This window comes from Simochromis diagramma, unplaced genomic scaffold (genome assembly GCF_900408965.1).
Source record: "Simochromis diagramma unplaced genomic scaffold, fSimDia1.1 OVJJ01000141.1, whole genome shotgun sequence".
NCBI lineage: Eukaryota > Metazoa > Chordata > Actinopteri > Cichliformes > Cichlidae > Simochromis > Simochromis diagramma.
The window spans coordinates 996,449-1,019,852 of NW_024387350.1; the positions used below are offsets into that span (position 1 = coordinate 996,449).

Sequence of the window (23,404 nt, forward strand, 5' to 3'; positions counted from 1 at the left end):
ACTGGAAAGTCGGGAAGCTGGCCATGTGACCTTCGACACAGGGGCAACGCACTAGACAGAGAGCCAGCGCTGCTTGCTGGAAAACATTCACCCGCCGGCTGATGTATCAGACACAGTCTGACTGGCGTGTGAGCCGGCGAAGCGTGGGAAATACGCCAGGAGAACACAGCCCGCAACAGTACATCTGCAAGATGCAGGGTCAAGGCAGGGATGCGACCTGAAGGGTCCATCCAACCACGGAGCCGCCCAGCCGTCCGCAGACGGGGGGGGGGGGGGGGCTGTCTAGCCACTAAAGGCCAAGCAGGGACTTAACCCGAAGGTCTGCCCCAGGGCTAAGCGGTCGCTAGCGCTGTCCGCAGACAGGGGAGCAGCAAGAGTGAAGTTCGGGAATGAGGCACTCGTGCACAGCGCTGCAGGCTGGAGAACACTCACTCGCCGGCTGAAGAATCAGACACAGTGAGGACCGGAGAGACATGGGCAATATGCCAGGGGAACACAGCCAGGAGCTGCAGCAGCTGATATAGCAGAGAGAATCTGGCTAAAAAAGACTGGAGAACCCTCACTCGCCACAGCTAGGTCCAACTGGCGCGTAAGCCGGCGAATGCAGGCAACACGCCAGGGGAAGACCGCCTGGAGCTGCAGTGCAGCCAGGGACGTGACTCGCAGGAGGTGCCAGCTCACTGAGCGGGCCCTGGCTGCCCTGTAGACCCACACATTTGGGCAATGTGCCAGACAGTGACCTCAGGAAGGGCTAATTCCCACACCCGGCATGCACCAATCAAAAGCTGAAGGGACCCATCTCACCAGACACTGCGCCTGGGGACCAGCAGGGGGCAGCCCAGGGACAAGCAGGCAACACCGGGGGAGAGGATGGAAGCTTCTTCAACATCTGCCACCTGATAGTCAACCTCCACCAGCCCAGGCCTCACAGAGGCGGAGCCATGGGAGCGACGTTGTGGGAGGGGCCAGCAGTAAATCAGCAACAGGTGTGGGAGGGGACTCAGCCCATGGCCTGCCTACTGGTGTCATAACAGTGACAGCCATGTTCCCCATAGCAGCCCGCTCTCTCTCACATTTTTGGAGGCAGGCGAAGGGGGAGGGGTGGGCTATGTAAAGATTTCAGAAACCAAGCACGGTCTGCTAGTTCGCGCTGGCAACAAAGCAGTGCAAGCAAGTGTCAGCTACTTTAGCCAGCGCAGAATGCTCCAGGCTGCTCACATGTAGTTATTCAGTTTTCCTTTTCCGCCTAGGCACAGCAAACTGCTGGTGCCTATCGTAAAAAGGCAAAAATGCCATACACAGACATATTTGGGACGTGTGGGCTGCCATACTTCTGCTACCGTTAACCCGCAAGCTACCGGCAACACACCAGACAGGCTAACCGGTTGGAATGCTATGAGCCGGTAAACGATTAGCCGGCAAGAAACGTAGCCTGTTTATTACGTTTGGGGCGACCGTGGCTCAGGGGGTTGGGAAGCGCATCTATAACCGGAAGGTCGCCGGTTCTCTCTCTTGGGCAAGACACTTTACCCTACCGCCTACTGGTGTTGGCCAGAGGGGCCGATGGCGTGATATGGCAGCCTCGCTTCTGTCAGTCTGCCCCAGGGCAGCTGTGGCTACAACTGTAGCTTGCCTCCATCAGTGTGTGAATGTGAGAGTGAATGAAGAGTGTAATTGTGAAGCGCTTTGGGTGCCTTGAAAAGCGCTATATAAATGCAATCCATTATTATAATTGTTATTATTTATTCCCCACAGTGTTAAGCAGGCCAACAGCGAAGCTTGGAACGCTGAAGCCGTATCCCCGCAGCCAAGCTGCACAATGACCAGGTGACAGCGTATGCCTAACGCCAAAGCCGTGTCCCTGCTGTGTTTCCTCACTGTAGCTGAGCTACTCGCTATCCGGCAGCCGCTATCTTGGCTTCCTTCAAGGCAGGGACCAGGATCCCATGCAGGTATTTGTACTTCCTTCGCAGCTGATCGATAGGATAGGTATGGTGAGCTAAGTTGAGACGATCAGTTGTGAACGCTCCGTCAATTTTGTAGTAGGATCCAAGGTTGGTAGCAGCAGAGACGCTGAAGGATACGGTATGTCTGTGAAGCATCTGAATATCCTGGTGGACGGTTCCTAATGGCAGGTCCTCCGGGATGCCTGTCAGACCAAGGGTCTTTGCAGCAGTGGGGAGCAGCATGGTCCTCTCGGAACCGTCGTCAAGTATAGCAAAGATGTCTAGAGTCCGCTCTCAATGGCTCAAAAGCACAGGTACAATCTTTAGCATGACACAATTACCAGCCCCATGGCGATCAAGGTACAGTGAGCCCGAAGCTGAACTGGTTAGGCAGCTTTCCTCCTTTGCATCCATACCAGCGTTGTTTCCTTCTGTTTTGGCATTTACCTCGTGAAGAGCCAGCAGATGTTTGCCCTGGCAGAGGCTGCAGGGTTTCTTTAGCGCGCACTGAGCAGCTAAATGAGTTCGGGCACAGCGCCAGCATCGTTTTTTGACCTGTATCCAGTCCTTTATTTCCTCTTTGGAGAGCTTGGCTACATTATCACATTGGGTAAAATAGTGTTCTGTGCTCTCTCAGTAGGCACAGTAGGCTTTGCTCTTGACCTTCCCTCTAGCTCAACTCTCCTTCGCTGGCGTTTGTCAGCCTGGGCGGGCCTCAGCCTTTACACTGGTCCTTTCTATACTGCTTTTTAAACCTGCTTGGCCGTCAAATCCTTGACACCATGACTCCTGACGAAGCCATGCAGATAGGTCATACAGAGTGTAGGTGCTCCCGGGCTGCTTGAACTGTTGTCGACGAAAATCAGCTCTCTGTTCGGCAGGGACAGAGAGTATACGGCTTGGGTGAGTTAAGGTAAGAATCGGCGATGAGTCAAGCTTCATCTAGCTTGAGGTGGAACACAAGTATCTGATACTTGAAGAGCTCAGTAGCATTAGGACGGAGTAGGTTCTCTAGAGCCATGCAGAGCCTAGCAAACTCAGAGGGATCAGAATGAATGAACCTTGGAACAGTTGGTTTGGGCCCCTGTACACTAGCTAAGCTGAAAGAGGAGCAGATGGGTTATTGCAGTGCCCACTGGTTACTCCCATGACCGGAGAGGGGTGACTGGCAAGAACAGGCTTGGTTGGGAGCAAACCTGTTTTACAAAGTGTTGTGGGGGGGGGGGGGGCACAAAACGTGTTTCCATCCTTAACCACAGGGTCCTGATATGGGGTGCAGCGTTGACTCGGCAGTGAAGGCTCACCAGCGAAATATGCTGTGTGACGTAGAGGGTGGTACTGTACACCATCATCAGAGTATTGTAACCTTCATTTGGGAGAATCCTGTGTGCAAATCTGCCACCAGTTCAGGCCATGGTGGTGGGTCGGGCCACACCTCCTCATCCTGTGGTATTGTCTCAGTGGTGGTGTATACCTCTGCTGAACCGCGCTTGGGGGGCTGATTGGTGCTACGCTGTGAGGCAGTCAGCTGAGCCATATCCTTCCTCAGCAGGTGAGCCACTTCAATCAGCTCTCTGAGGTCACTCTTTGCTTCCTTCAGTTCAAAACGCGCTGTGGTTGGAGTATCTCCTCTCTTTCGGCCTGCAAGGCTCTGAATTCTGTATCGAATGGGGGTCTGGGTGTGTGTGTGTGTGTGTGTGTGTGTGTGTATATGTGTGTGTGTGTGTGTATATATGTATGTATATATATATATATATATATATATATAAATAATGTTCTTCCTCTACAGCCCCCCCCCACATGTCGAGGAGCGTGTCAGGCTACATTTCACTGTGTGTTATACTTGTATAACTATGCATCTGACAAATAAAGAACCTTGAAGACCCTGGCCAATTAGAAGGTGCAAATTCAGGTGAGAGACTCCTATTAAAGTCCACATCTTGCTCACTTCTTCCCAGTAGAGGGGGTGTATTGTAATAGGCCCCATCCCTGTCGCTGTAGAGGGGTGGCGTATGACTATACTGAGGCGGAAGCCTTGCGCTTCTTGGGTGAGGCTGTGGGGTGTCCCACTGCAGCATTTCCCTAAAGGGATGGCCTATATAGTTAACATCAAAGTCCTCAAACTGGCTTGGTCGACATGAGGACATATCGCTCCATCTAGATAACTGCATCCGGTGTATAACAAGATGGTGTATTGGTCAGGATACATGAAGGCGGACAAGAGGCTTCCACTTTGCTGGATTGTCACCGCCAGCTGTTTTATTGCCACCTAGATGCTCAGTGTTGCCAGCAGTCTGTAGTAACAAACAGCTTCGCTAAGATAAACATAAAATATTAAATGAAATAAACCAACACTCCACAACAATCCATCTGAATATATACAGGGAGTGCAGAATTATTAGGCAAGTTGTATTTTTGAGGAATAATTTTATTATTGAACAACAACCATGTTCTCAATGAACCCAAAAAACTCATTAATATCAAAGCTGAATGTTTTTGGAAGTAGTTTTTAGTTTGTTTTTAGTTTTAGCTATTTTAGGGGGATATCTGTGCGTGCAGGTGACTATTACTGTGCATAATTATTAGGCAACTTAACAAAAAACAAATATATACCCATTTCAATTATTTATTTTTACCAGTGAAACCAATATAACATCTCCACATTCACAAATATACATTTCTGACATTCAAAAACAAAACAAAAACAAATCAGCGACCAATATAGCCACCTTTCTTTGCAAGGACACTCAAAAGCCTGCCATCCATGGATTCTGTCAGTGTTTTGATCTGTTCACCATCAACATTGCGTGCAGCAGCAACCACAGCCTCCCAGACACTGTTCAGAGAGGTGTACTGTTTTTCCCTCCTTGTAAATCTCACATTTGATGATGGACCACAGGTTCTCAATGGGGTTCAGATCAGGTGAACAAGGAGGCCATGTCATTAGTTTTTCTTCTTTTATACCCTTTCTTGCCAGCCACGCTGTGGAGTACTTGGACGCGTGTGATGGAGCATTGTCCTGCATGAAAACCATGTTTTTCTTGAAGGATGCAGACTTCTTCCTGTACCACTGCTTGAAGAAGGTGTCTTCCAGAAACTGGCAGTAGGACTGGGAGTTGAGCTTGACTCCATCCTCAACCCGAAAAGGCCCCACAAGCTCATCTTTGATGATACCAGCCCAAACCAGTACTCCACCTCCACCTTGCTGGCGTCTGAGTCGGACTGGAGCTCTCTGCCCTTTACTAATCCAGCCACGGGCCCATCCATCTGGCCCATCAAGACTCACTCTCATTTCATCAGTCCATAAAACCTTAGAAAAACCAGTCTTGAGATATTTCTTGGCCCAGTCTTGACGTTTGAGCTTGTGTGTCTTGTTCAGTGGTGGTCGTCTTTCAGCCTTTCTTACCTTGGCCATGTCTCTGAGTATTGCACACCTTGTGCTTTTGGGCACTCCAGTGATGTTGCAGCTCTGAAATATGGACAAACTGGTGGCAAGTGGCATCTTGGCAGCTGCACGCTTGACTTTTCTCAGTTCATGGGCAGTTATCTTGCGCCTTGGTTTTTCCACACGCTTCTTCCGACCCTGTTGACTATTTTGAATGAAACGCTTGATTGTTCGATGATCACGCTTCAGTAGCTTTGCAGTTTTGAGACTGCTGCATCCCTCTGCAAGATATCTCACTATTTTTGACTTTTCTGAGCCTGTCAAGTCCTTCTTTTGACCCATTTTGCCAAAGGAAAGGACGTTGCCTAATAATTATGCACACCTGATATAGGGTGTTGATGTCATTAGACCACACCCCTTCTCATTACAGAGTTGCACATCACCTAATATGCTTAATTGGTAGTGGCTTTCGAGCCTATACAGCTTGGAGTAAGACAACATGCATGAAGAGGATGATGTGGACAAAATACTCATTTGCCTAATAATTCTGCACTCCCTGTACATATCATAACATATGACTCGAACTATACCAATGTTACATCTGTCGCTCCAAACACGGAAAGAACTCAATTAAACACAATGAGATGTCATACATAGCAGAAACATCCACTCTAACTGTGAACAAAGGGACTTTGTCGCCATTGTGTGGCCGAATAAAATTACTACATAATGGCGGCAGCCTGCAGCACATGCCTCTAATCACTAGATCAAAAACAATGCGCTGCTACAATGCGGTAGAACGCAACTAAAGCCGCGGCAAACACCAGGATCGGAAAATAAACATATTTAAGGAAACTTACTTTCAGTCATGAACTTAACACTCGGAGCATCACCGTGAAGGATGGCAACCAGGAACACAGCTTACATGATGAGGTAAAACCGAACTAACACGGAAAAACAATCTCCCCTTCTGGAGTAGCAGCGCAGTACCCCAAAGAGCCTTTTATACACCCGTACATATGGAATATGTAACGGTATGGAGAGATAGTATCGATATGCTGGAGAGCTAGCAACACTTAAAATACAAAACAAACTAAACACAAGGAGCTAGAAAGCAAAAACAGCAAGCACGGGAGCCCAGAAAACAACTCAAAACAACCATCCATCCATCCATCCATCTTCATCCGCTTTATCCGAGGCTGGGTCGCGGGGGGAGCAGCCTAAGCTCCTCCGTGAATCGCTACCTTATCGTGGTGGAGGGGTTTGTGTGTCCCAGGGATCCCAGGGGCTATGTTGTCTGGGGGCTTTTGCCCCCTGGTAGGGTCTCCCATAGCAAATTGGTCCTGGGTGAGGGACCAGACAAAGAGCGATTCAGAAGACCCTTAAAGAACGTCGAGGGAACAGTTTACCCTGCCCGGGATAGGGTTACCGGGGCCCCGCCCTGGAGCCAGGCCCGGGGAGGGTGCCCGAGGGCGAGCGTCTGGTGGCTGGGCCTTAGTCCATGGGGCCCGGCCGGGCACAGCCCGAAGAGGAGACATGGGCCCATCCTCCCGCAGGCCCACCACCCGCAAGAGGCGCCATAGGGGTCGGGTGCATTGTGTGCCGGCCTCAAAACAACCAAACAAACAAAAAAGATTCACAAAAGGTGTAGGTGGCCACCTTCAAAAAAAAAAAAAAAAAAAGTTCAGGGGGCGGCCCGGAAGATGACAGTACACTAGTCCAAACCCGAGCAGTTCAGGGGGGCCGGCCCGGAGGTTGACAACACAAAAGTCCAAAAAACAGTTCAGGAGGCCAGCCGCGTGGAAGGCAGCGACAGAGCAGGTCTGGAGGCAACGGAGCAAGACCGGAGGCCAGAGGTGACAGCGATGTCCAGTCAACGGCCTGGAAAGTGGCCGGACAGGACGAGGACATGCAGGATGGACAGGACGAGGTCTGGCAGGACCCGACGGTGCAGAGATCTCTGGCGCAGATGAAGCAGGACGGGGTGAGGCAGGACCAGATAGCGCCAAGACCAGTGGAACGGCTGTTCAGTTTAGGTTGGATTGGTGCTTTCCCCAAAAAGGAACAGACTATCTGATAGAAGGTTTCAGAAGCTTCTGCTGATGTGATACAACCACTGTTTCGGTCCAAAAGAAAACAATAAGACATAGGACTTTTTCAGAGTTGCCACAAAATGAGACTGAATTAACAGACTAAATGTAGCATGCAATAGCATTTTCTGTTTTGGTAAAACAGATGGGTTAATTGCGTTGAAAATTTTAATCGCGTTAATCATGATGACAGCATTAACACGTTAACAGGGCATTAATGGGTTAATGCTGACAGCCCTAGCTCTTGGTTTCTAATGTGCTGCTGCTTCTCTCTTTCTCTTTACTGAAAGTGGTAAAAATTTTCAGATGTGTCAACGCTGGATGTAAGGATGGGGCTTACTTTTCTCTGTGAGCTGGGCCTATTCTGTGAGTACATCACAATTCTTTGTTTGATTCATAAATACGTTTTAGTAATAAGAACAGAGTATCAGTGATTTGTACCAGTTCAGTTCATGTGAACAGAGAACTGTCATGTTTTCTTATCAATATGGTTGTAACTGAGTAACGGAATACATGTACCGCCGTTACGTATTTAAAATACAAAATATGAGTAACTGTTACCATTACAGTTACCGTTTAAAAGGTGGTATTTAGAATACAGTTATTTTGTTGAAACAAATGGATTCCATGGCGGTTTTTTCTTGTTCCATATGTTAGTCTATACCCTCTCTATTTTTGGTAATTCCACGCTGGTGGAAACCCAAACAAAATACGCATTAAGAGGCTCTAATGCTTGTGTCTCAACCTCGCGGCCAATGTCAGCCCTACTTGTGGCCCGCATAATGACATGAAGAAATATTTTTTAAAAGTATTATTCAAAAAACTATTTAATATGAAGGCAATAGGCAGAGTGTTACAGGCCAAAAAATGTGCCTGACGAGCCCAGTTATAAGTAAGCTGTTAAGACTCGACTGTACACTGTGTTCGTGTTTTCCTACGAAACAATAAGCTCTGTTGCAGCAGCCTTTCAACGCCTCTCTCTGTCTCTCACTAACAAAGTTGACCCAGACAACAAAGTAAAGCTAGTTTTCAGCTACGAGCCCGAGATGGAACCCATTACTACGGTTCGGAGCCGCAGACCTGTTTTATGTACGCGTGGAATCCTTTTCTATACGAGATCGTTGCAAAAAGTGCAGCCTTACCTAATGTCCACCCTATTACTCATTTTATATTAAGATTTAAAAATCTAGTTGGTATTGGTATGACGAGTAACCTTCCGTAATAGTAATAAATCACACAGCAATAGTACATTCATGTAGTTGTAAAAAGCATGATAATATATTAAGTAATCCAAAGTATTCCGTTACGTTACTCTCACTGAGTAATGGAATACATTACAGAATACATTTTGGGGCATGTATTCTGTATTCTGTAGTGGAATACATTTTAAAAGTAACCATCCCAACACTGGTTGTTTGTAGACTGGATTAGATTTTAGTGCTCTGATTCAGATTAGAGAATTTAAGAATGATTATTTCTTTATCATTAATAAATTGATGCATTTTAAATCAGAATATAAAATGAGACCAATCATAGTAGCCACTACACAGTGTTTCATTTACTCAATTTAATTCAGTCATCCATCTCAACTGCCATTAACATGATTCACAAGTCATAATTGTCACGGTTAGCGAGCCAAACTGTGGGGAATTAAGAGAGAGAGAGGGCTGAAACGTAGACACACTGAGATGAGGTGGAAATGAACAAAAAGCGAGCCTTTATTTAGGGCTGAACAGGTGGTTCAAATAAACGGCAAGGACAACTAGAAAACAACGAACAAAACCTATACTGGTGGGGAGGCGAAAAAATTTGGTAAATATGCTCCCGAGGGCTGTTAAGGCGCTACTGGCACTGGATGACAGCTATGTCTGTTAGCACGATATGCTCGAACAGCAACGGGAGTTTTACAAAGATCTGATTCATCAACAGCAAGATAACTTTAAGACATTTGTTCAGTTAATCATAGATGGAACTAACAAAAGTTTGGACAGCATTCTGAGGGATGTACAGGATGTGAAATCCACCCTGCAATTCATGGATGGTGTTGTTAGCGAGCTGAAAACTGAAGAGAAGTGCATTAAAAGCAAATTAAAAGAGTTTGAATCAGTGGTGAACAGCATACACGAGGAACACAAAGAATTAACAACCAAGATGGATTATTTAGAATATCAGTTGAGGAGGATAACACTGTGGTGGATGGATTAATAGATGAAAAAGCAGAAACTTGGGAAGGATCAGAGGAGAAAGTCCGACACATGCTGAAGAACAAGCTGGGCCTGAACAAATTGAATGTGCTTACAGAGTCGGTCCATACAAGGAAAATGGATTAGCCAGGCAGATTGTGGTCAAACTTCAAAGATTTAAAGATAGACAATTAATCCTCTTAAGTCTTTACATCAATGAAGATTTTTCAGGGACCATCGGGAAGAAGAGGAAAGAACTGTTACCACAGCTGAGAGTGGAGAGAGACAGAGGGGATATTGCTGTCCTGAAATATGAAAAATTAATTGTTAAACTGAGGTCCCAGAACCCCAGAATTAACATTTAGACATTAGCAATGTTGTCATTTGTAGCTGTTAAGATTGATTGGTCTGTAAATGTCTGACCCTATACTTATTCCCGGATATTGCCACGTTTGAATTCGTTTCATGCACAATACATTTGGAACTTTCTATTTTGTCTGATTTTGTGTCTTGCAAATAAACCTTTAAAATAAATGAATTGTAAATAATAATAATAATAATAATAATAAATAAATGGTATTATGTATTTATTTTTGGCCTACATCAGTAAGAAATGCCAAATTATATACACAAAGTTATAGAAATCACCACTCCCGTTGTTCATGATGATTTCAATATTTCTTCCCATAAGAAAGAAATACGTCTTGAATACATGACACATCAATATTTCACTAGTGTTGTAACATCACATCCTGTAAGCAGAGTCTGCCTGTGTCTTTTCCCTGGAAATAAACATTTTCAGCCAATATAGGTAATTCTTCAAAATGGCTGGAGAGAGTTTGTAGTTATATACAGTCTGTGTAAATGTGGTTAATCTAATAAACATTTGTAAGGAGATGGCAGTTACTGTGAATTTACAGCAGTTACACAGTGATTAGTAATAAACAGAGCCAGTGAGAGTGATTGGATTTAAGAAAGTGAGTGACTCAGGTGTGTCAGGTGGTTTGTCATCTGTTTTTGAGTGTGGGGAAGAGCTAGACATGTTTACTTATAATGCTAAACAAGGAATATATATGGTTTATTTCCAAAACTTGCATATGATTTGCAATTTGTAGCAGATCTGACTATCACATAGCAGCTGGAGCAGTCTCAAATGGAGGTCAGTCCACTACTGCTACCTGTGGCCAAGTGCCATAGCCTACTACTAGATTAACATGACAAATCTGCAGTAGAGGCTGAGTGGCTGATCATTCAAATCGACCCGCAAACATGTTGAAAGATGCAATGCCAGCAATTTGGATTGTCAAGACTAAAACCAGTGATTAAGCAAAGACAACAGGGATCATTTGTTTCTGTTTATTTAGCATTGTGACTGAGTTACACCGTCCCGGGCCGCAGACAGCTGATCTGGGCGCATACACGCACCACCACCATTAGTTTCTACAATTACCGTGGCTGCGCGTCTTTTCGTCGACCGGGCAGATAAACAAAAAGGGGTGAGAGGTATATTTTGAGCAGCGCAGAGGGTGGCCAACATATTTCCCCACTTACCTTTAATAAAGCCGGTCGCGGAGACTCGCTGTGATCGCCGATTATACGGGGGTTATGCAAGCCGATGGTATGGTGTTCCGGGGTTCAAATAGTGGGTTCGCGTACGCTTGAAAGGTCACGTGAACTGCATTATTTTTTGGTTTGTTTTTTTGTTATTGTGAAACACTGTAGGCTGCCTGGAATTGGCCATAAATGTCTGTATATACATATATGTATTGTAGGAATACAGCGGGAAATAAGCTGAGGGGGAAAGATTGTTTGGTAAAAGAAATAATGAAGAGATGACTATTACGCCTAGTGGGAGGGGCTATGGGGTATAAGAGAAGGCGGTCAGGGCCTACCTGGCTTCTTTTTCAGTGAGATGTTACAGAGAGGGTAACATGCAGACTGTGTTTTGTATATAGATGTTTGTTTTGTGTTGACTTAAGTTAGTTTCCTATTTTCTTTGTAAATAATCTTTTGTGCACCTGGGAGGCCGGCAGAATAAATTATCCACACTGAATGCTTTCTGACTACGCCTGCATTTGTTCGGCAGAAGTTTAGGAGAGGACCCCGCGACAAGCATGCACAACATTTGTAGTCGCCTTCTGTACAGGGGAAGTCCACGAACACTGTATGGTACCACCTTCCGCAGAGAGTGCATTCAATCTGCAAGAAAAATTAGATTGTCAGAGTCATTCATCTGACTTCAGGCTGTTGAGTGAAGCAATTAAACATGTTCAAATGTGCAGGTACTGCAGATGTGCAAAAGCCTTATCTGTGAATCAGTCTATGTTTTCATGTGTTCTTTAGGTGCTCCAGTCTCTTTAAAGGCATGCAGGTTACCTGAACTATACGTTTTCTGTTGGTGCATCAAAGTGACATTTCACCCAGTGATGTTTAAGTATCCCATTCAAGGTGTTTCCGTCTTAGGTATCGATTTGGTGATCTTACACACTGATCAGTTTCTGCACCTGAGCTTACAGGTTACCTAAACTATAATTGTTCTGTTGGTGCATTACACTGATATGTCACCCAGTGAGACTGAAGTAACTCATTCAGAGTGCTTCAGGCTCTGTTATTGATTTAGTTATCTTACACGCTCATCGGTTTCTGCACCTGAACTTCTCTCACCACAGGCACAACATAGCGAGGAAAGGTCTTTGAAAACATATGAGGATATACATATAAATGCTGATTATGCCGACAGAACGTGTTATGAGAGCACTGGTCAAATATAAATGTGTCATATATTTGTGAAACAGATATTTCTTTGCTGTGAAATGATATGAACAAAATGAGAGGTGATTTCTAAAACTTCAAGTGTATGATAAGGCAAAACAAAAAACCATTCAACTGCATTTCATGTAGTTGAATGTTTTTTGTTGTTGTTGTTGTTGAAAGAACAGAAAACACTGAAAGCTACAAATGTATTGTTCATGAACCAAATTTAAAATAGGTGATAGAGCCAGGTGCAGATGTGTGTCACAAGTTAATCTGGCTGTAGGCTGTGGCACTTGGCCACAGGTGGAGCTAGTTGACACACAAAGTAAACTGCGCGCTTTAGCTGTGAAGCGAAAACACTGAAATCGGAGTAATAAAACGTACGAGGGGAATGATAACGACGACAAGATTCTCCCGATCGTTTACTCTTGCTGTCGTGTGAACAACATCTGCATCGTGTTAATTGTTTGCCGTTTGACGATCGCCTCCTGCATGACAATATCACCAGGTAAACTCGCGACATTTTTAAACATTTAGTTGTTTAAGAGCAACAAGACTGACGGAGTGTGTTTGAGGTAACCTCACAAATATCACAGATGAAATATTTGGTGTTTATTTGCTGTTTTGTCAGTAGCGGCTCCTGAAAATCAAGTCTACCACACATCTGTTCAAACAAATGTCAGTTAATCTGGAACACGTGTTGTGCCAAAAAGTGATTGTCTGCCAAAAACTGATTTTAGGTATTTGCCAAAAACTGATTGCTCGTATTTAATTTTTTTTGTATTTAATGATCTAGTGGAGGAGTGGTAGATGGAGCTAATGGCTGGACGGACTCCTTGGAGCCCCCAGAGGAGTTTTATATAATTTTTTTAACAATGTTTTAATCTTGCTATATAGTGTTTTTAGTGTGTTTTATTCTCTCATTTCTGCTGTTTTATTTTACTGTAGTGCTCTGTACACTTCTCAGCACTGGACACGGTCAAGGTGACTGAACAGTTTTCATTGGTTTCATTTATTTCTATTTTTTTTATGTAGTAAAGATAAAAAACACAGTACTGCACCAAATTTTTACCACTTTCCACTTCAGATTTAAACATGATGTATTAAATATAGATATTAAATATCTTATTATATATTTATCATTTTGAATTACCATAATGAATCAGATTTTGTTTTGCAAAATGCACTAAAGTGTTTTAATAATATGGTTGTGTTGTATTGTAGATGCTGTATTAACTATTAAGCCAAGCTCATCCATTTTTTTTGTTGGAGAGACTGTTATTTTCAAATGTGACATGAAGGAAGGACTACACACTGACTGGAATTACAAACTCAACAAGAATGATCGAGAACTTATTGACTACAACCCGAACAAAAGCTACAGAATGCAAATTAAATCAACACTTCACAGTGGTAAATACCACTGTTCTGGTTACAGAACGAGCTCATATTCTACAAAGAACAGTAATACTATCTCTATAACTGTGTTGGGTAAGTCCTTAGTGGCTTAATAAACGCATGATCCCCATTTAAATATTCATCTGAATTTTGATATGTATGTTAAACATGTATATGTATGTATTTTTCCTCATGTTTTTAAACTTGAACTTCGACCAAGTTTGCTGATTTTACCTGTTGCGTTGCTCACAGTACAAACAGTGCAAAAAAAACCTCACAGACCCTAATTATTGTTACATGGATGTGTATGACAATTGTAAACTAGAGACAGAAAAGGATTTTATAGGTGTTATTGTAATGTTTAAGTAACCTTAAATAAACATTAAATGTAGCATTTAAAAAAAATATTTTTTTGTCTTTCTTAAGTATCTTATGCATATTTGCTCTTCTACAGTAAATTTTAGTAATGTTGGTATTAAAATGTATTATTTTATCTTTAGTTTATTTTTCTCAAAGAATGCACAAAAAAACTTTTATCCTTTCATGTTTTTTTCTTTTCTTCTTCTTTTCCCCTAACAGCAGGTAAACCCAGGGCCACACTGACTCCAGGATCAACTATCATACCAGTAGGGGGCAGTGTGACACTGAACTGCTCTGTGGGGAGCTCTGCTGGCTGGAAATATGAGTGGTTCAGACGTGACCAAAACACTGAAGTTCAAATCAGAACAGATGATCAACAAAACAGAGTAATCAGAGTATCTCAAGGAGGAATCTACCACTGCAGAGGATGTAGAGGAAACCCAGTTTACTACACTGATAAAAGCGATGATGTCACCATTGAGATAACCTGTGAGTTCAGTCATTTTAGTTTTGTTTGTCATGTTTGTTGTTGGGCTCCATTTTACAAACATAACAATGGTCAGGAACAATTCAGTAGTCTACAAAGTATGTTACATTGTTTTTAAAATATATGCAGCAAACATTTTTACTAGAGATGGCACGATACCACTTTTTTATGTCCGATACCGATACCGATATCATAAATTTGGATATCTGCCGATACCGATTTGAATCCGATATAGTGTTTTTTAATCAACAAAACTGTTTTTTAAATATCTTGCTGCATTTTGTATAAGTTCATACTCAAGTTTAAAACAACAACTACACTAAAGCTATTCTGTTATACCTGTATGCAAAAAAAAATATTTCATAGTTCAGCAATACTGATCAATCTAATAAACTTAAACCTACACCATCCTCCCTATTCTGGTATTTTAAAGAGTACTTAGCATAAATATTAAGCAACCTAACTAATAGGGTTCCAACTCCCAGCAACAACAAAAATAAATAAATAAAAAATAGGGAACCACCCCTCACGCTCCACCTCATGATGCTTAATCGACGTAATCAACCTTAATTTGATGCAGTGTGGAAAAAAAATGCACAGAAATCAATTATTTTTCAAGAAATATTAAATAGATTCAACATCTTTCTTCAACAAAATTGCAGACTGCACAGATGGTACCTTCCCAAAGGAAAAAGTACTATAGCTTACTAGGGTATATATATTAGACTTAATAGTTACTATATACAGTAATGGACTTCTATTCATTTTGCAACAAATTAAAACTTTGGGTGTCAGATAATTATTTATTAAAAGCTAGACATTTTAAATGAGAATAAGAAAGAAAAGTATGTCTTTGTGCCCCCTTTTCCCTGTTAATGCCCTATCGGCCCCCCTGGCTAAACTTTGCTAGATCCGCCCCTGCACAGTTACCAGCGTCAGCTACGTAGAAAAAGATCCTCGAGTAGAAAGTAATATTAAATAAATTCTAACAACAGCTTATCGAGCTTAAACGTGCTGCTGTTGTTCAGCCGCTGGTTTCCTCTTTCTGGTGCAAAGTGGGCCAAAAGCAAACTAGAGACACGGACTCGCGAGAGAAAAGCCGATCAGCTGATCATTAAGCAGTTTCATGATTGAAGTAGCAGCAAGAGAGAGAGAGGCAGTCGCTCCATATATCGCTTGTTAAGCTTAACGCAAGAATGCTTTACAAACATTCAGAGATGGACTTACACACTTGCTTTACTTCTCTCGGGGATAACTTTGTCGGAGATGAAATGCCGGGTTGCTAGCGAAGCTCCAAATGCTATCCAGACCACCGACAGGTCCCGCACGCCACAGCCGCTCTATCACGTGATGCATACTGCTCCGACGTGCTAACGCTCTGAGGTGAGTTACGGCGTGTTGCAAGTTTTGTGAGGTGCTTTCGTGATATTTAATGGATTGGATTACATTTTTTATTTTTCTCCGATATCCGATCCAGTAATTTAGGTCAGTATCGGACCGATACCGATACGTAATATCGGATCGGTCCATCTCTAATTTTTACAGACACTGAAAAATATGATAAAGAGTAATGTGGGTGGAAAGTTTCACCACATTAAACCAAATCTTTAAATTTCCCTTTTCTATATTTGTATGAGTTCATAATGAATAATGCATTTCCCCTTTCCCCCTAACGGCAGGTAAACCCAGGGCCACACTGACTCCAGGATCAACTATCATACCAGTAGGGGGCAGTGTGACTCTGGCCTGCTCTGTGGGGAGCTCTGCTGGCTGGAAATATGAGTGGTTCAGACGTGACCAAAACACTGAAGATCAAATCAGAACAGATGATCAACAAAACGGAGTAATCAGAGTATCTCAAGGAGGAATCTACCACTGCAGAGGAAGAAGAGGAAACCCAGTTTACTACACTGATACAAGTGATGATGTCACCATTGAGATAACCTGTGAGTTCAGTCATTTAGTTTGAAATTCACATTCAGACACACAGTGTTAAGTTTTCTTTGCTGAGCTGATGTTTCTGTTTGTATCTTAACTGTTAATAAACAGTTTCCAATAAGGTTGTTGTTAAAGGACGACCCAGCTGGCCTCAGATATTCAGCGGTGAGACGATCAGTCTGACATGTGAGGTGCAGGAAGGAGGTGAAACCACTGAGTGGGAGTATAGATGGAGAGGACCCAAGCAGACCACACAGTGGACTCACAATAATTACTGGATATTCAATGTTTCTGAGTCCAGCAGTGGAGACTACACGTGTAAGAGTCGACGCAGAGATGACTCATATTCTTCAACAGAGTGGAGTGAAGCCTTCAACTTGTCAGCATCAAGTAAGTCATGTTTGTTGTTGAGCTTCATTTTACAAACATAACAAGGATCAGCACAGGATGAGATCAACCTGATTGTAGCCTCGTAGTTTGTCCGACACTTTGTGAAATGAATATTTAGCTTGTACAAAGCTAATGTTGAGCTTTATTACCATCACCCCAGTAAGATGATGAAATAAACAAACATCATATTCGTGTGTTTATGAAAAACACTTTCACAACTTTTAAATGTACAAAACAAATAATGACAAAACTACATCATCCCTATTTAAAAGTCTCATGGAAATTTTCTTCCAGCTGATAACATAAATAAAACACACACATACTTGATCTCAGTCACCATCGTCGTGCTGCCCCTCAGCTTCCTGGTACATGCAAGTAAGCTTGAACATAAGTGATTTCCTTCCTTTTTAGAAAACCTGACCTCTAACTTTGACCTCGAGGTCACTGAGATTTGAACTTATCTGAGATTATTAGTAGATGATGAGTTCCCGAGTTATCGTAATCATGAACACAAGTGTCCAAGCCGCCTGCCCTGCCATTGAGCTGGGGACCCCAACTAATACCCCGTAAAGTGATGATGATGAAAAAAGTGCTTTACTGTGAATATTGAGGGCTGTTGCCAGTTTGACAGTATTCAGTATGATGTTTATGTAATATTCAGAATATCTGCTCCTTATCAGCTGCAACACTACCGCAGATTTCACAGCGGCTGCATCACCATCGTTCTTGTGAACACTGACACTTTTTAATTTTAGCGTGTTCAGTGCCGTCTTTACTGAAAGTGTAAAAACACTGAGACAAAACGCTGTTTTAGTTTAGAGAAGCTCTATAAAGAGGAAGCTCGCGACCCATTTTTCCACAAATGTTTGTAAAGGCTACGTGCTTGATTTTATACATCTGTGACAATGGGACACACCTCAGAGATTAAGAAGGCTACTAGACATTTTATTAGGTACACCTTGCTGGTACACTTATCATGGTGACAGATGGAGCTACAAGCAGAAATCTAATGTTTTCATTGTTGAGCTGGTTTATTGTGGCAGCCTAGAAACAGAGATGGTGACTCTGTGACGTCTGTGCAGCTGAAGTGGTGTAGAGAGCCCAGTGATGTGAACATAGTTTCTGCTGTATGCTGTGAATGTGAACACATCTCTAATGTGGAAACAACATTTTAAGACTGCGACAGACATTTTTTCCTCCACAGGGGACCGAACTGTTTGAAGGGATTTTCTTCATGGATTACATGTTTTTATACATTTTATCTCAGGAATGATGGATGAGTTTGTTTTATTAAAGCAGTGATGTGTGAAATGTTGATATTAGTGTGTAAGTTATGAAGATACGTTTTTCTAATAGGAATCAATGTTGATTTCTTCTGATGGTGTGGAAAGAAGATTGACTGATGCCAAATCAAAGCAAACTGCTGCAGTTAATAAATCATTGATAATATGTAATGAAGGCCAGAAGTGAAGAGTTAAAAGTCTTATAATTAAAGTGGTGCTATTAGAGATTTGTCTGTGCAGCTATGATGATCTGCTCCTGTGTGGTCTGACGTCTGAGTCTTACCTTAGCGAGAATCTTCTGATGAATCTGTTGTTTTTGTTGGGAGCAGGAAGGCTTTAAGCAGAAAAGGAAAGGACTAGTTCATAAATGGAAATGCATTACAGAGCTGTGTGAGAGGAGGAAGTAGATGACATCAGCAATAACACTGCTGGGATGTTTTTACTACTAATTTCCCTGTTTAAACACTCATCCAATTGATGAAATAATAGAGGGTACATAATTGTCCTCTCACACCTGGACAACAACAACACCTACACCAGAATGCTGTTTATAAACTGCATTTCATTGCCTTGTACCTGTGACATGTGCAATGACAATAAAGTTGAATTCTATTCTATTCTAATTATAAAAATGTTGTTATTAAAATGTACCATTGTGCAATTAATTTTGCGTACTACTCACAGAACGCACAAAAATAAAAAAACACTTTGATGGGTCTGTCTAGCACAGGCCCACTGCTGGAACGAGACAATTTAACTACACAGCAAAAGCATTGAACACCAAGTAGGCAAAGTCCTTTGTGTTACTCATGCATGAGGGAGACCGGACCGGAGCCAGATGTCGTTCCGCCCACTTGACCTCCGTTGGACTCTCAGCCCTGTAGCACTCCTTTTATTGTTGCGTACATGAATATGCATAGATTTATTAACATTCATTAACATTCGTTAACATATGGCATTTCACATAGATATACAAGTGTGTGTGTGTGTGGTCAAGATGTGAACCTGTGAAGACTCCCCAAAGCTGGTGCCAGGAGTCTAGCGGTCCATCTAAACAAAAGGCTCGTATACTTAACCAGATACAGAGTAGGTGTCCTCCTATACCATGAATCAGTAAGTGGAGATATGACCTCTCTCCTGACCTTAAGTTGTGTGTGCATGCCTGAGTGCTCTGGGAGGCACACAGAGTCTCCACAGACTACTACGGATCAAACCTCTATCAATCTACAACTAATTATAAAACTCTAAGCATATACGAGTAAATATTTCTAAGCATAAATGACAATCCAATTTCTTCCTTTTCTTCTTCTTTTTCCTTACCTCAGGTAAACCCAGGGCCACACTGACTCCAGGATCAACTATCATACCAGTAGGGGGCAACGTGACACTGAACTGCTCTGTGGGGAGCTCTGCTGGCTGGAAATATGAGTGGTTCAGACGTGACCAAAACACTGAAGTTCAAATCAGAACAGATGATCAACAAAACAGAGTAATCAGAGTATCTCAAGGAGGAATCTACCACTGCAGAGGAAGAAGAGGAAACCCAGTTTACTACACTGATAAAAGTGATGATGTCACCATTGAGATAACCTGTGAGTTCAGTCATTTTTGTTTTGTTTGTCATGTTTGTTGTTGAGCTCCAATTTACAAACGTAACAATGCACAGGAACAATTCAGTAGTCTACAAAGTATGTTACATTGTTTTTAAAATATATGCAGCAAACATTTTTACAGACACAGTTGTAGAACAGGGATTTCTGAGATGATCATATCATTGTACATTTTATCTTTAGATGTTTTGTTACTTGCAGCTTGTCACATAAACAAATAATTTGTTTCCCCTCTTTGTTAAATCTAAGAAAAATGCTAAATATAGAATCAGAACCAGAAAAGATTTTATTGCCAAGCAATTGATCAGATTTACAATATTAGGAAATTTCTGCTGTACTTAGTGTGAAATATATTATAAGACGAACACTTAAATAGATAAATAAATAAAATAAATAAATAAATAACAGTTTGACAGGAATAGAAAAGCATGTTTGTACCAGCAAAATGATTTCAACAGAGTTTTTAATTTAGCTGAACACTTGGCACATCTCAGCATGGTGTCCAGGCTGCCCGTAAAAAATCTGAGAACACTCGATAAAAATAAATGAAGAGCTGGGAGGACTAAGAAACTACAGCAGTGACTGAAGGTCACATCCATAAGAAATAAAAAATCCAGAGACCTTGAACATATTTATTGTCTTTAAAGCAGCTTCTGAATTATTGAATTAAACAGTTTGTGTTTCTTATTTACAACAGCTGTGCTCAGTTCGGAGAGCTCTTCATTTCTAATGATCGTTGGACTCATTTCTGGAATCACATTTATTGTCCTCCTGCTCTTGCTGTATTACTGCATGAAGTCCAAAGGTGAGACTTTTTGTTCCTCTGATCTCAGAGATTTTACTCTTTAAATATTTATGTGCACAGACACAGCATGCATTCCTGGAGTTGGAACTGTTGTATAACGTGTATAAAAGATAACCATGTAAAAGCAAATGTCTTCTTTTAAGTGTTTAATAAAGGTTCAGCTGATGACCAGAGGGTCAGTCAGGATGAAGATCAGCAGCAGGTGTACTCGTCTCTTCTTCATGGTTAGCTTTTCTTGTAGTTTAAAAGATTCTGATGCTCTTTGCAACAAGACTGCTGCAGTTGTAACACTGCTGAATTAAACAAAGTTAATAACAGCATTTAATATAAACGTTACTGATGAGAATACTTGATAATAGTAATGATAAGTAGAATAATTTTCTTTGGCCTGCAGGTGATCGTTGTGTCTATGAGACAATCAGAGGCTCTAAAAGCACTGACACTGGTACAGTATAAACTTTAATTCATTCACAGCTCATGGAGGCTGTTATAAAATAACTGTGATTATTAAAATAAATAATGTTATTTCAGGTCAAATAGAAGGTGATTCATGTGTGAATCAGCTCAAAGTGATTAACAAGACACGTGAGTATCCAACATAAAATATATTACATTTGCAAAACTGTTTGTTTTTTAAATGCTTTCATTTCATGACCTCAACAGAGCACCGTGGTGACCCAGAGGAGAGCTCTGACTATTGTAATGTCAATCCAAATTCAACCCCAGGTATGAAATCTTTACAGGAGCTCTTTAACTGTTTTATCTGCTCTCTCAGTGTGTTTCACTTGTTTCAGTTAAATTAGACGATAATTTTAATGTCCTGTAGATCTGTTTCAGGCTGAGAGGACATTTTACAGTTTCATGCTGTTGAGCATAGATGCACAGAAAGAGAGCATTCATTTAATGTGCTCTGAATATAACTGACTGTGTCTCATAGATACTGCCCCAGCCTTCCTCTTTAGGAACCTGGGTGACCTGTGTGATGGTCCAGTGGGTTCTTCCTGTGGAAAGTGATTCTTTCTGTTTGAATTATGCGAGCCATGAGACGTAACAGTAGGTGGAGCTTCTCCTCGTGACTGAAGAGCCACTTTGGTCCTCAGCCATCAGATCTTATCTTTGTCATGTTCTGTGTTACATCCTGGGAGGCTGTGGGAGTGTGTGGGCGTGGTGTTGTCTTCTCCCTCTCCTCCTCCTTCGTTCTGGCCCCTCCCCTTGTCTCTCTCTGTAAAGCTGCAGACCTAGCTTCGGTACAGGAATTAATTCTCATTGAGGAATTCAAAAACTGCATCACCGAGCGGATGGCGGTATATCTGAACGAGCAGGTCTCTACGTTGCAGCAGACCGCGACCCTGGCTGACGAGTTCGCACTCGTCCATAAAACCAGTGTTGTTAAGCATGAGCGACGCGACATACTAGCAAAGGCTAGCGGTGCTACTGGTGAGCAAGACACAAGGAGAGAGGTGCCTGTGCCTCGTCCCAGGTCAGACCGGAAATGTTTCTACTGTTTTAAATCCGGCCATTTAATAGCAGACTGCGAGGCCTACAGGCGGAGACAGCCAGTTTCAACACCACGTAAACCAAAAGGGATAGGGCTGATTAAAAACGCTTCTCCTGGTAGCAGACCACTTAGCACTGAAATGCCTGACGAATGTTTTAAACCTTTCATTTTCAAAGGAGTGGTGTCACTCTCTGGTAAGCCTGGAGATGGGCGTACTGTGACCATTCTACGCGACACAGGTGGTTCACAGTCCCTCATACTGGCTAGTGCACTTGCCTTTGATGAAAAGACCGCCAGCGGCACTGATGTTATTGTTAGGGGCGTTGGAATGACTTATGTGCCAGCCCCCCTACATCAAATTTGGGTGCAGAGTGACCTAGTAAGTGGTATGTTTCCTGTAGCTGTGTGTCCTTGTTTCCCGATTGATGGTGTGGACTTCATAATGGGCAATGACATTGCAGGCGGGAAGGTTTATCCTACCCCAGAGGTCACAAAGACCCCTGACCCAAACCCCTTGCCAGATGTTTTAAACCGGCAGCACCCGGATGTATTTCCCGTAGGTGTTCTTACCCGGTCACAGGCCCATCGGCAGGGAGAAGTGGTTGACTTGTCAGGGTCAGTGGTCGGCTCTATGCTGGAGATGGATGTGATGCCCTCTGAGGAGGGGGAGGTGGGTCCTGATGCCAAGGAACTGGCTCAAGAAGTGGCTGAGCCTGCTCCTGAACCCGCAGCCCCCCCTCTCCTCACACGGGAGGCCCTTATTATCGCTCAGAAAGCAGACCCATCGTTAACCAAATGTTTTGCTGCCATAGATGAGAGTGATCATCTGACAGGAGACAGGAAGCAGACATTTGTTGTATGTGATGGATTGCTAATGCGCAGGTGGACTTCAAAGCCAGGGGAGGACTGGAGTGTAGTCCAACAGATAGTGGTCCCGGCTAGTTTGCGTCAGCACGTGCTACAATTAGCCCATGACCATTTATGGTCAGGACATTTGGGGATAACTAAAACATATGACCGTATTCTGCAGCACTTCTTCTGGCCGGCAATGAAGACAGATGTTGCGAAGTACTGTAATACTTGTCATACGTGTCAACTGGTGGGCAAACCAAACCAAACTGTGCCCCCCGCCCCACTATGTCCAATACCTGCTGTTGGTGAGCCATTCGAGCATGTTTTGGTCGATTGTGTTGGTCCGTTGCCAAGAACACGAGCAGGCAATCAGTTTTTGTTGACCATAATGTGTTTGTCCACGCGGTTCCCCGAAAGCAATTCCT

The 23,404-nt window shown here is 42.9% G+C and overlaps 1 protein-coding gene across 1 annotated transcript in view; it reads left to right on the top strand.

Annotated features, from left to right (window-relative positions):
* The window catches only part of LOC120718382 (basement membrane-specific heparan sulfate proteoglycan core protein-like), a 72,147-nt gene that overhangs the window by 31,008 nt on the left and 17,735 nt on the right, over nt 1-23,404 (top strand). Inside the window, exons 9-10 of the mRNA XM_040006914.1 lie at nt 16,283-16,549; nt 16,653-16,931. Of these exons, the coding sequence (XP_039862848.1) occupies nt 16,283-16,549; nt 16,653-16,931 (546 nt within the window). The remainder of the gene's footprint in view (nt 1-16,282; nt 16,550-16,652; nt 16,932-23,404) is intronic.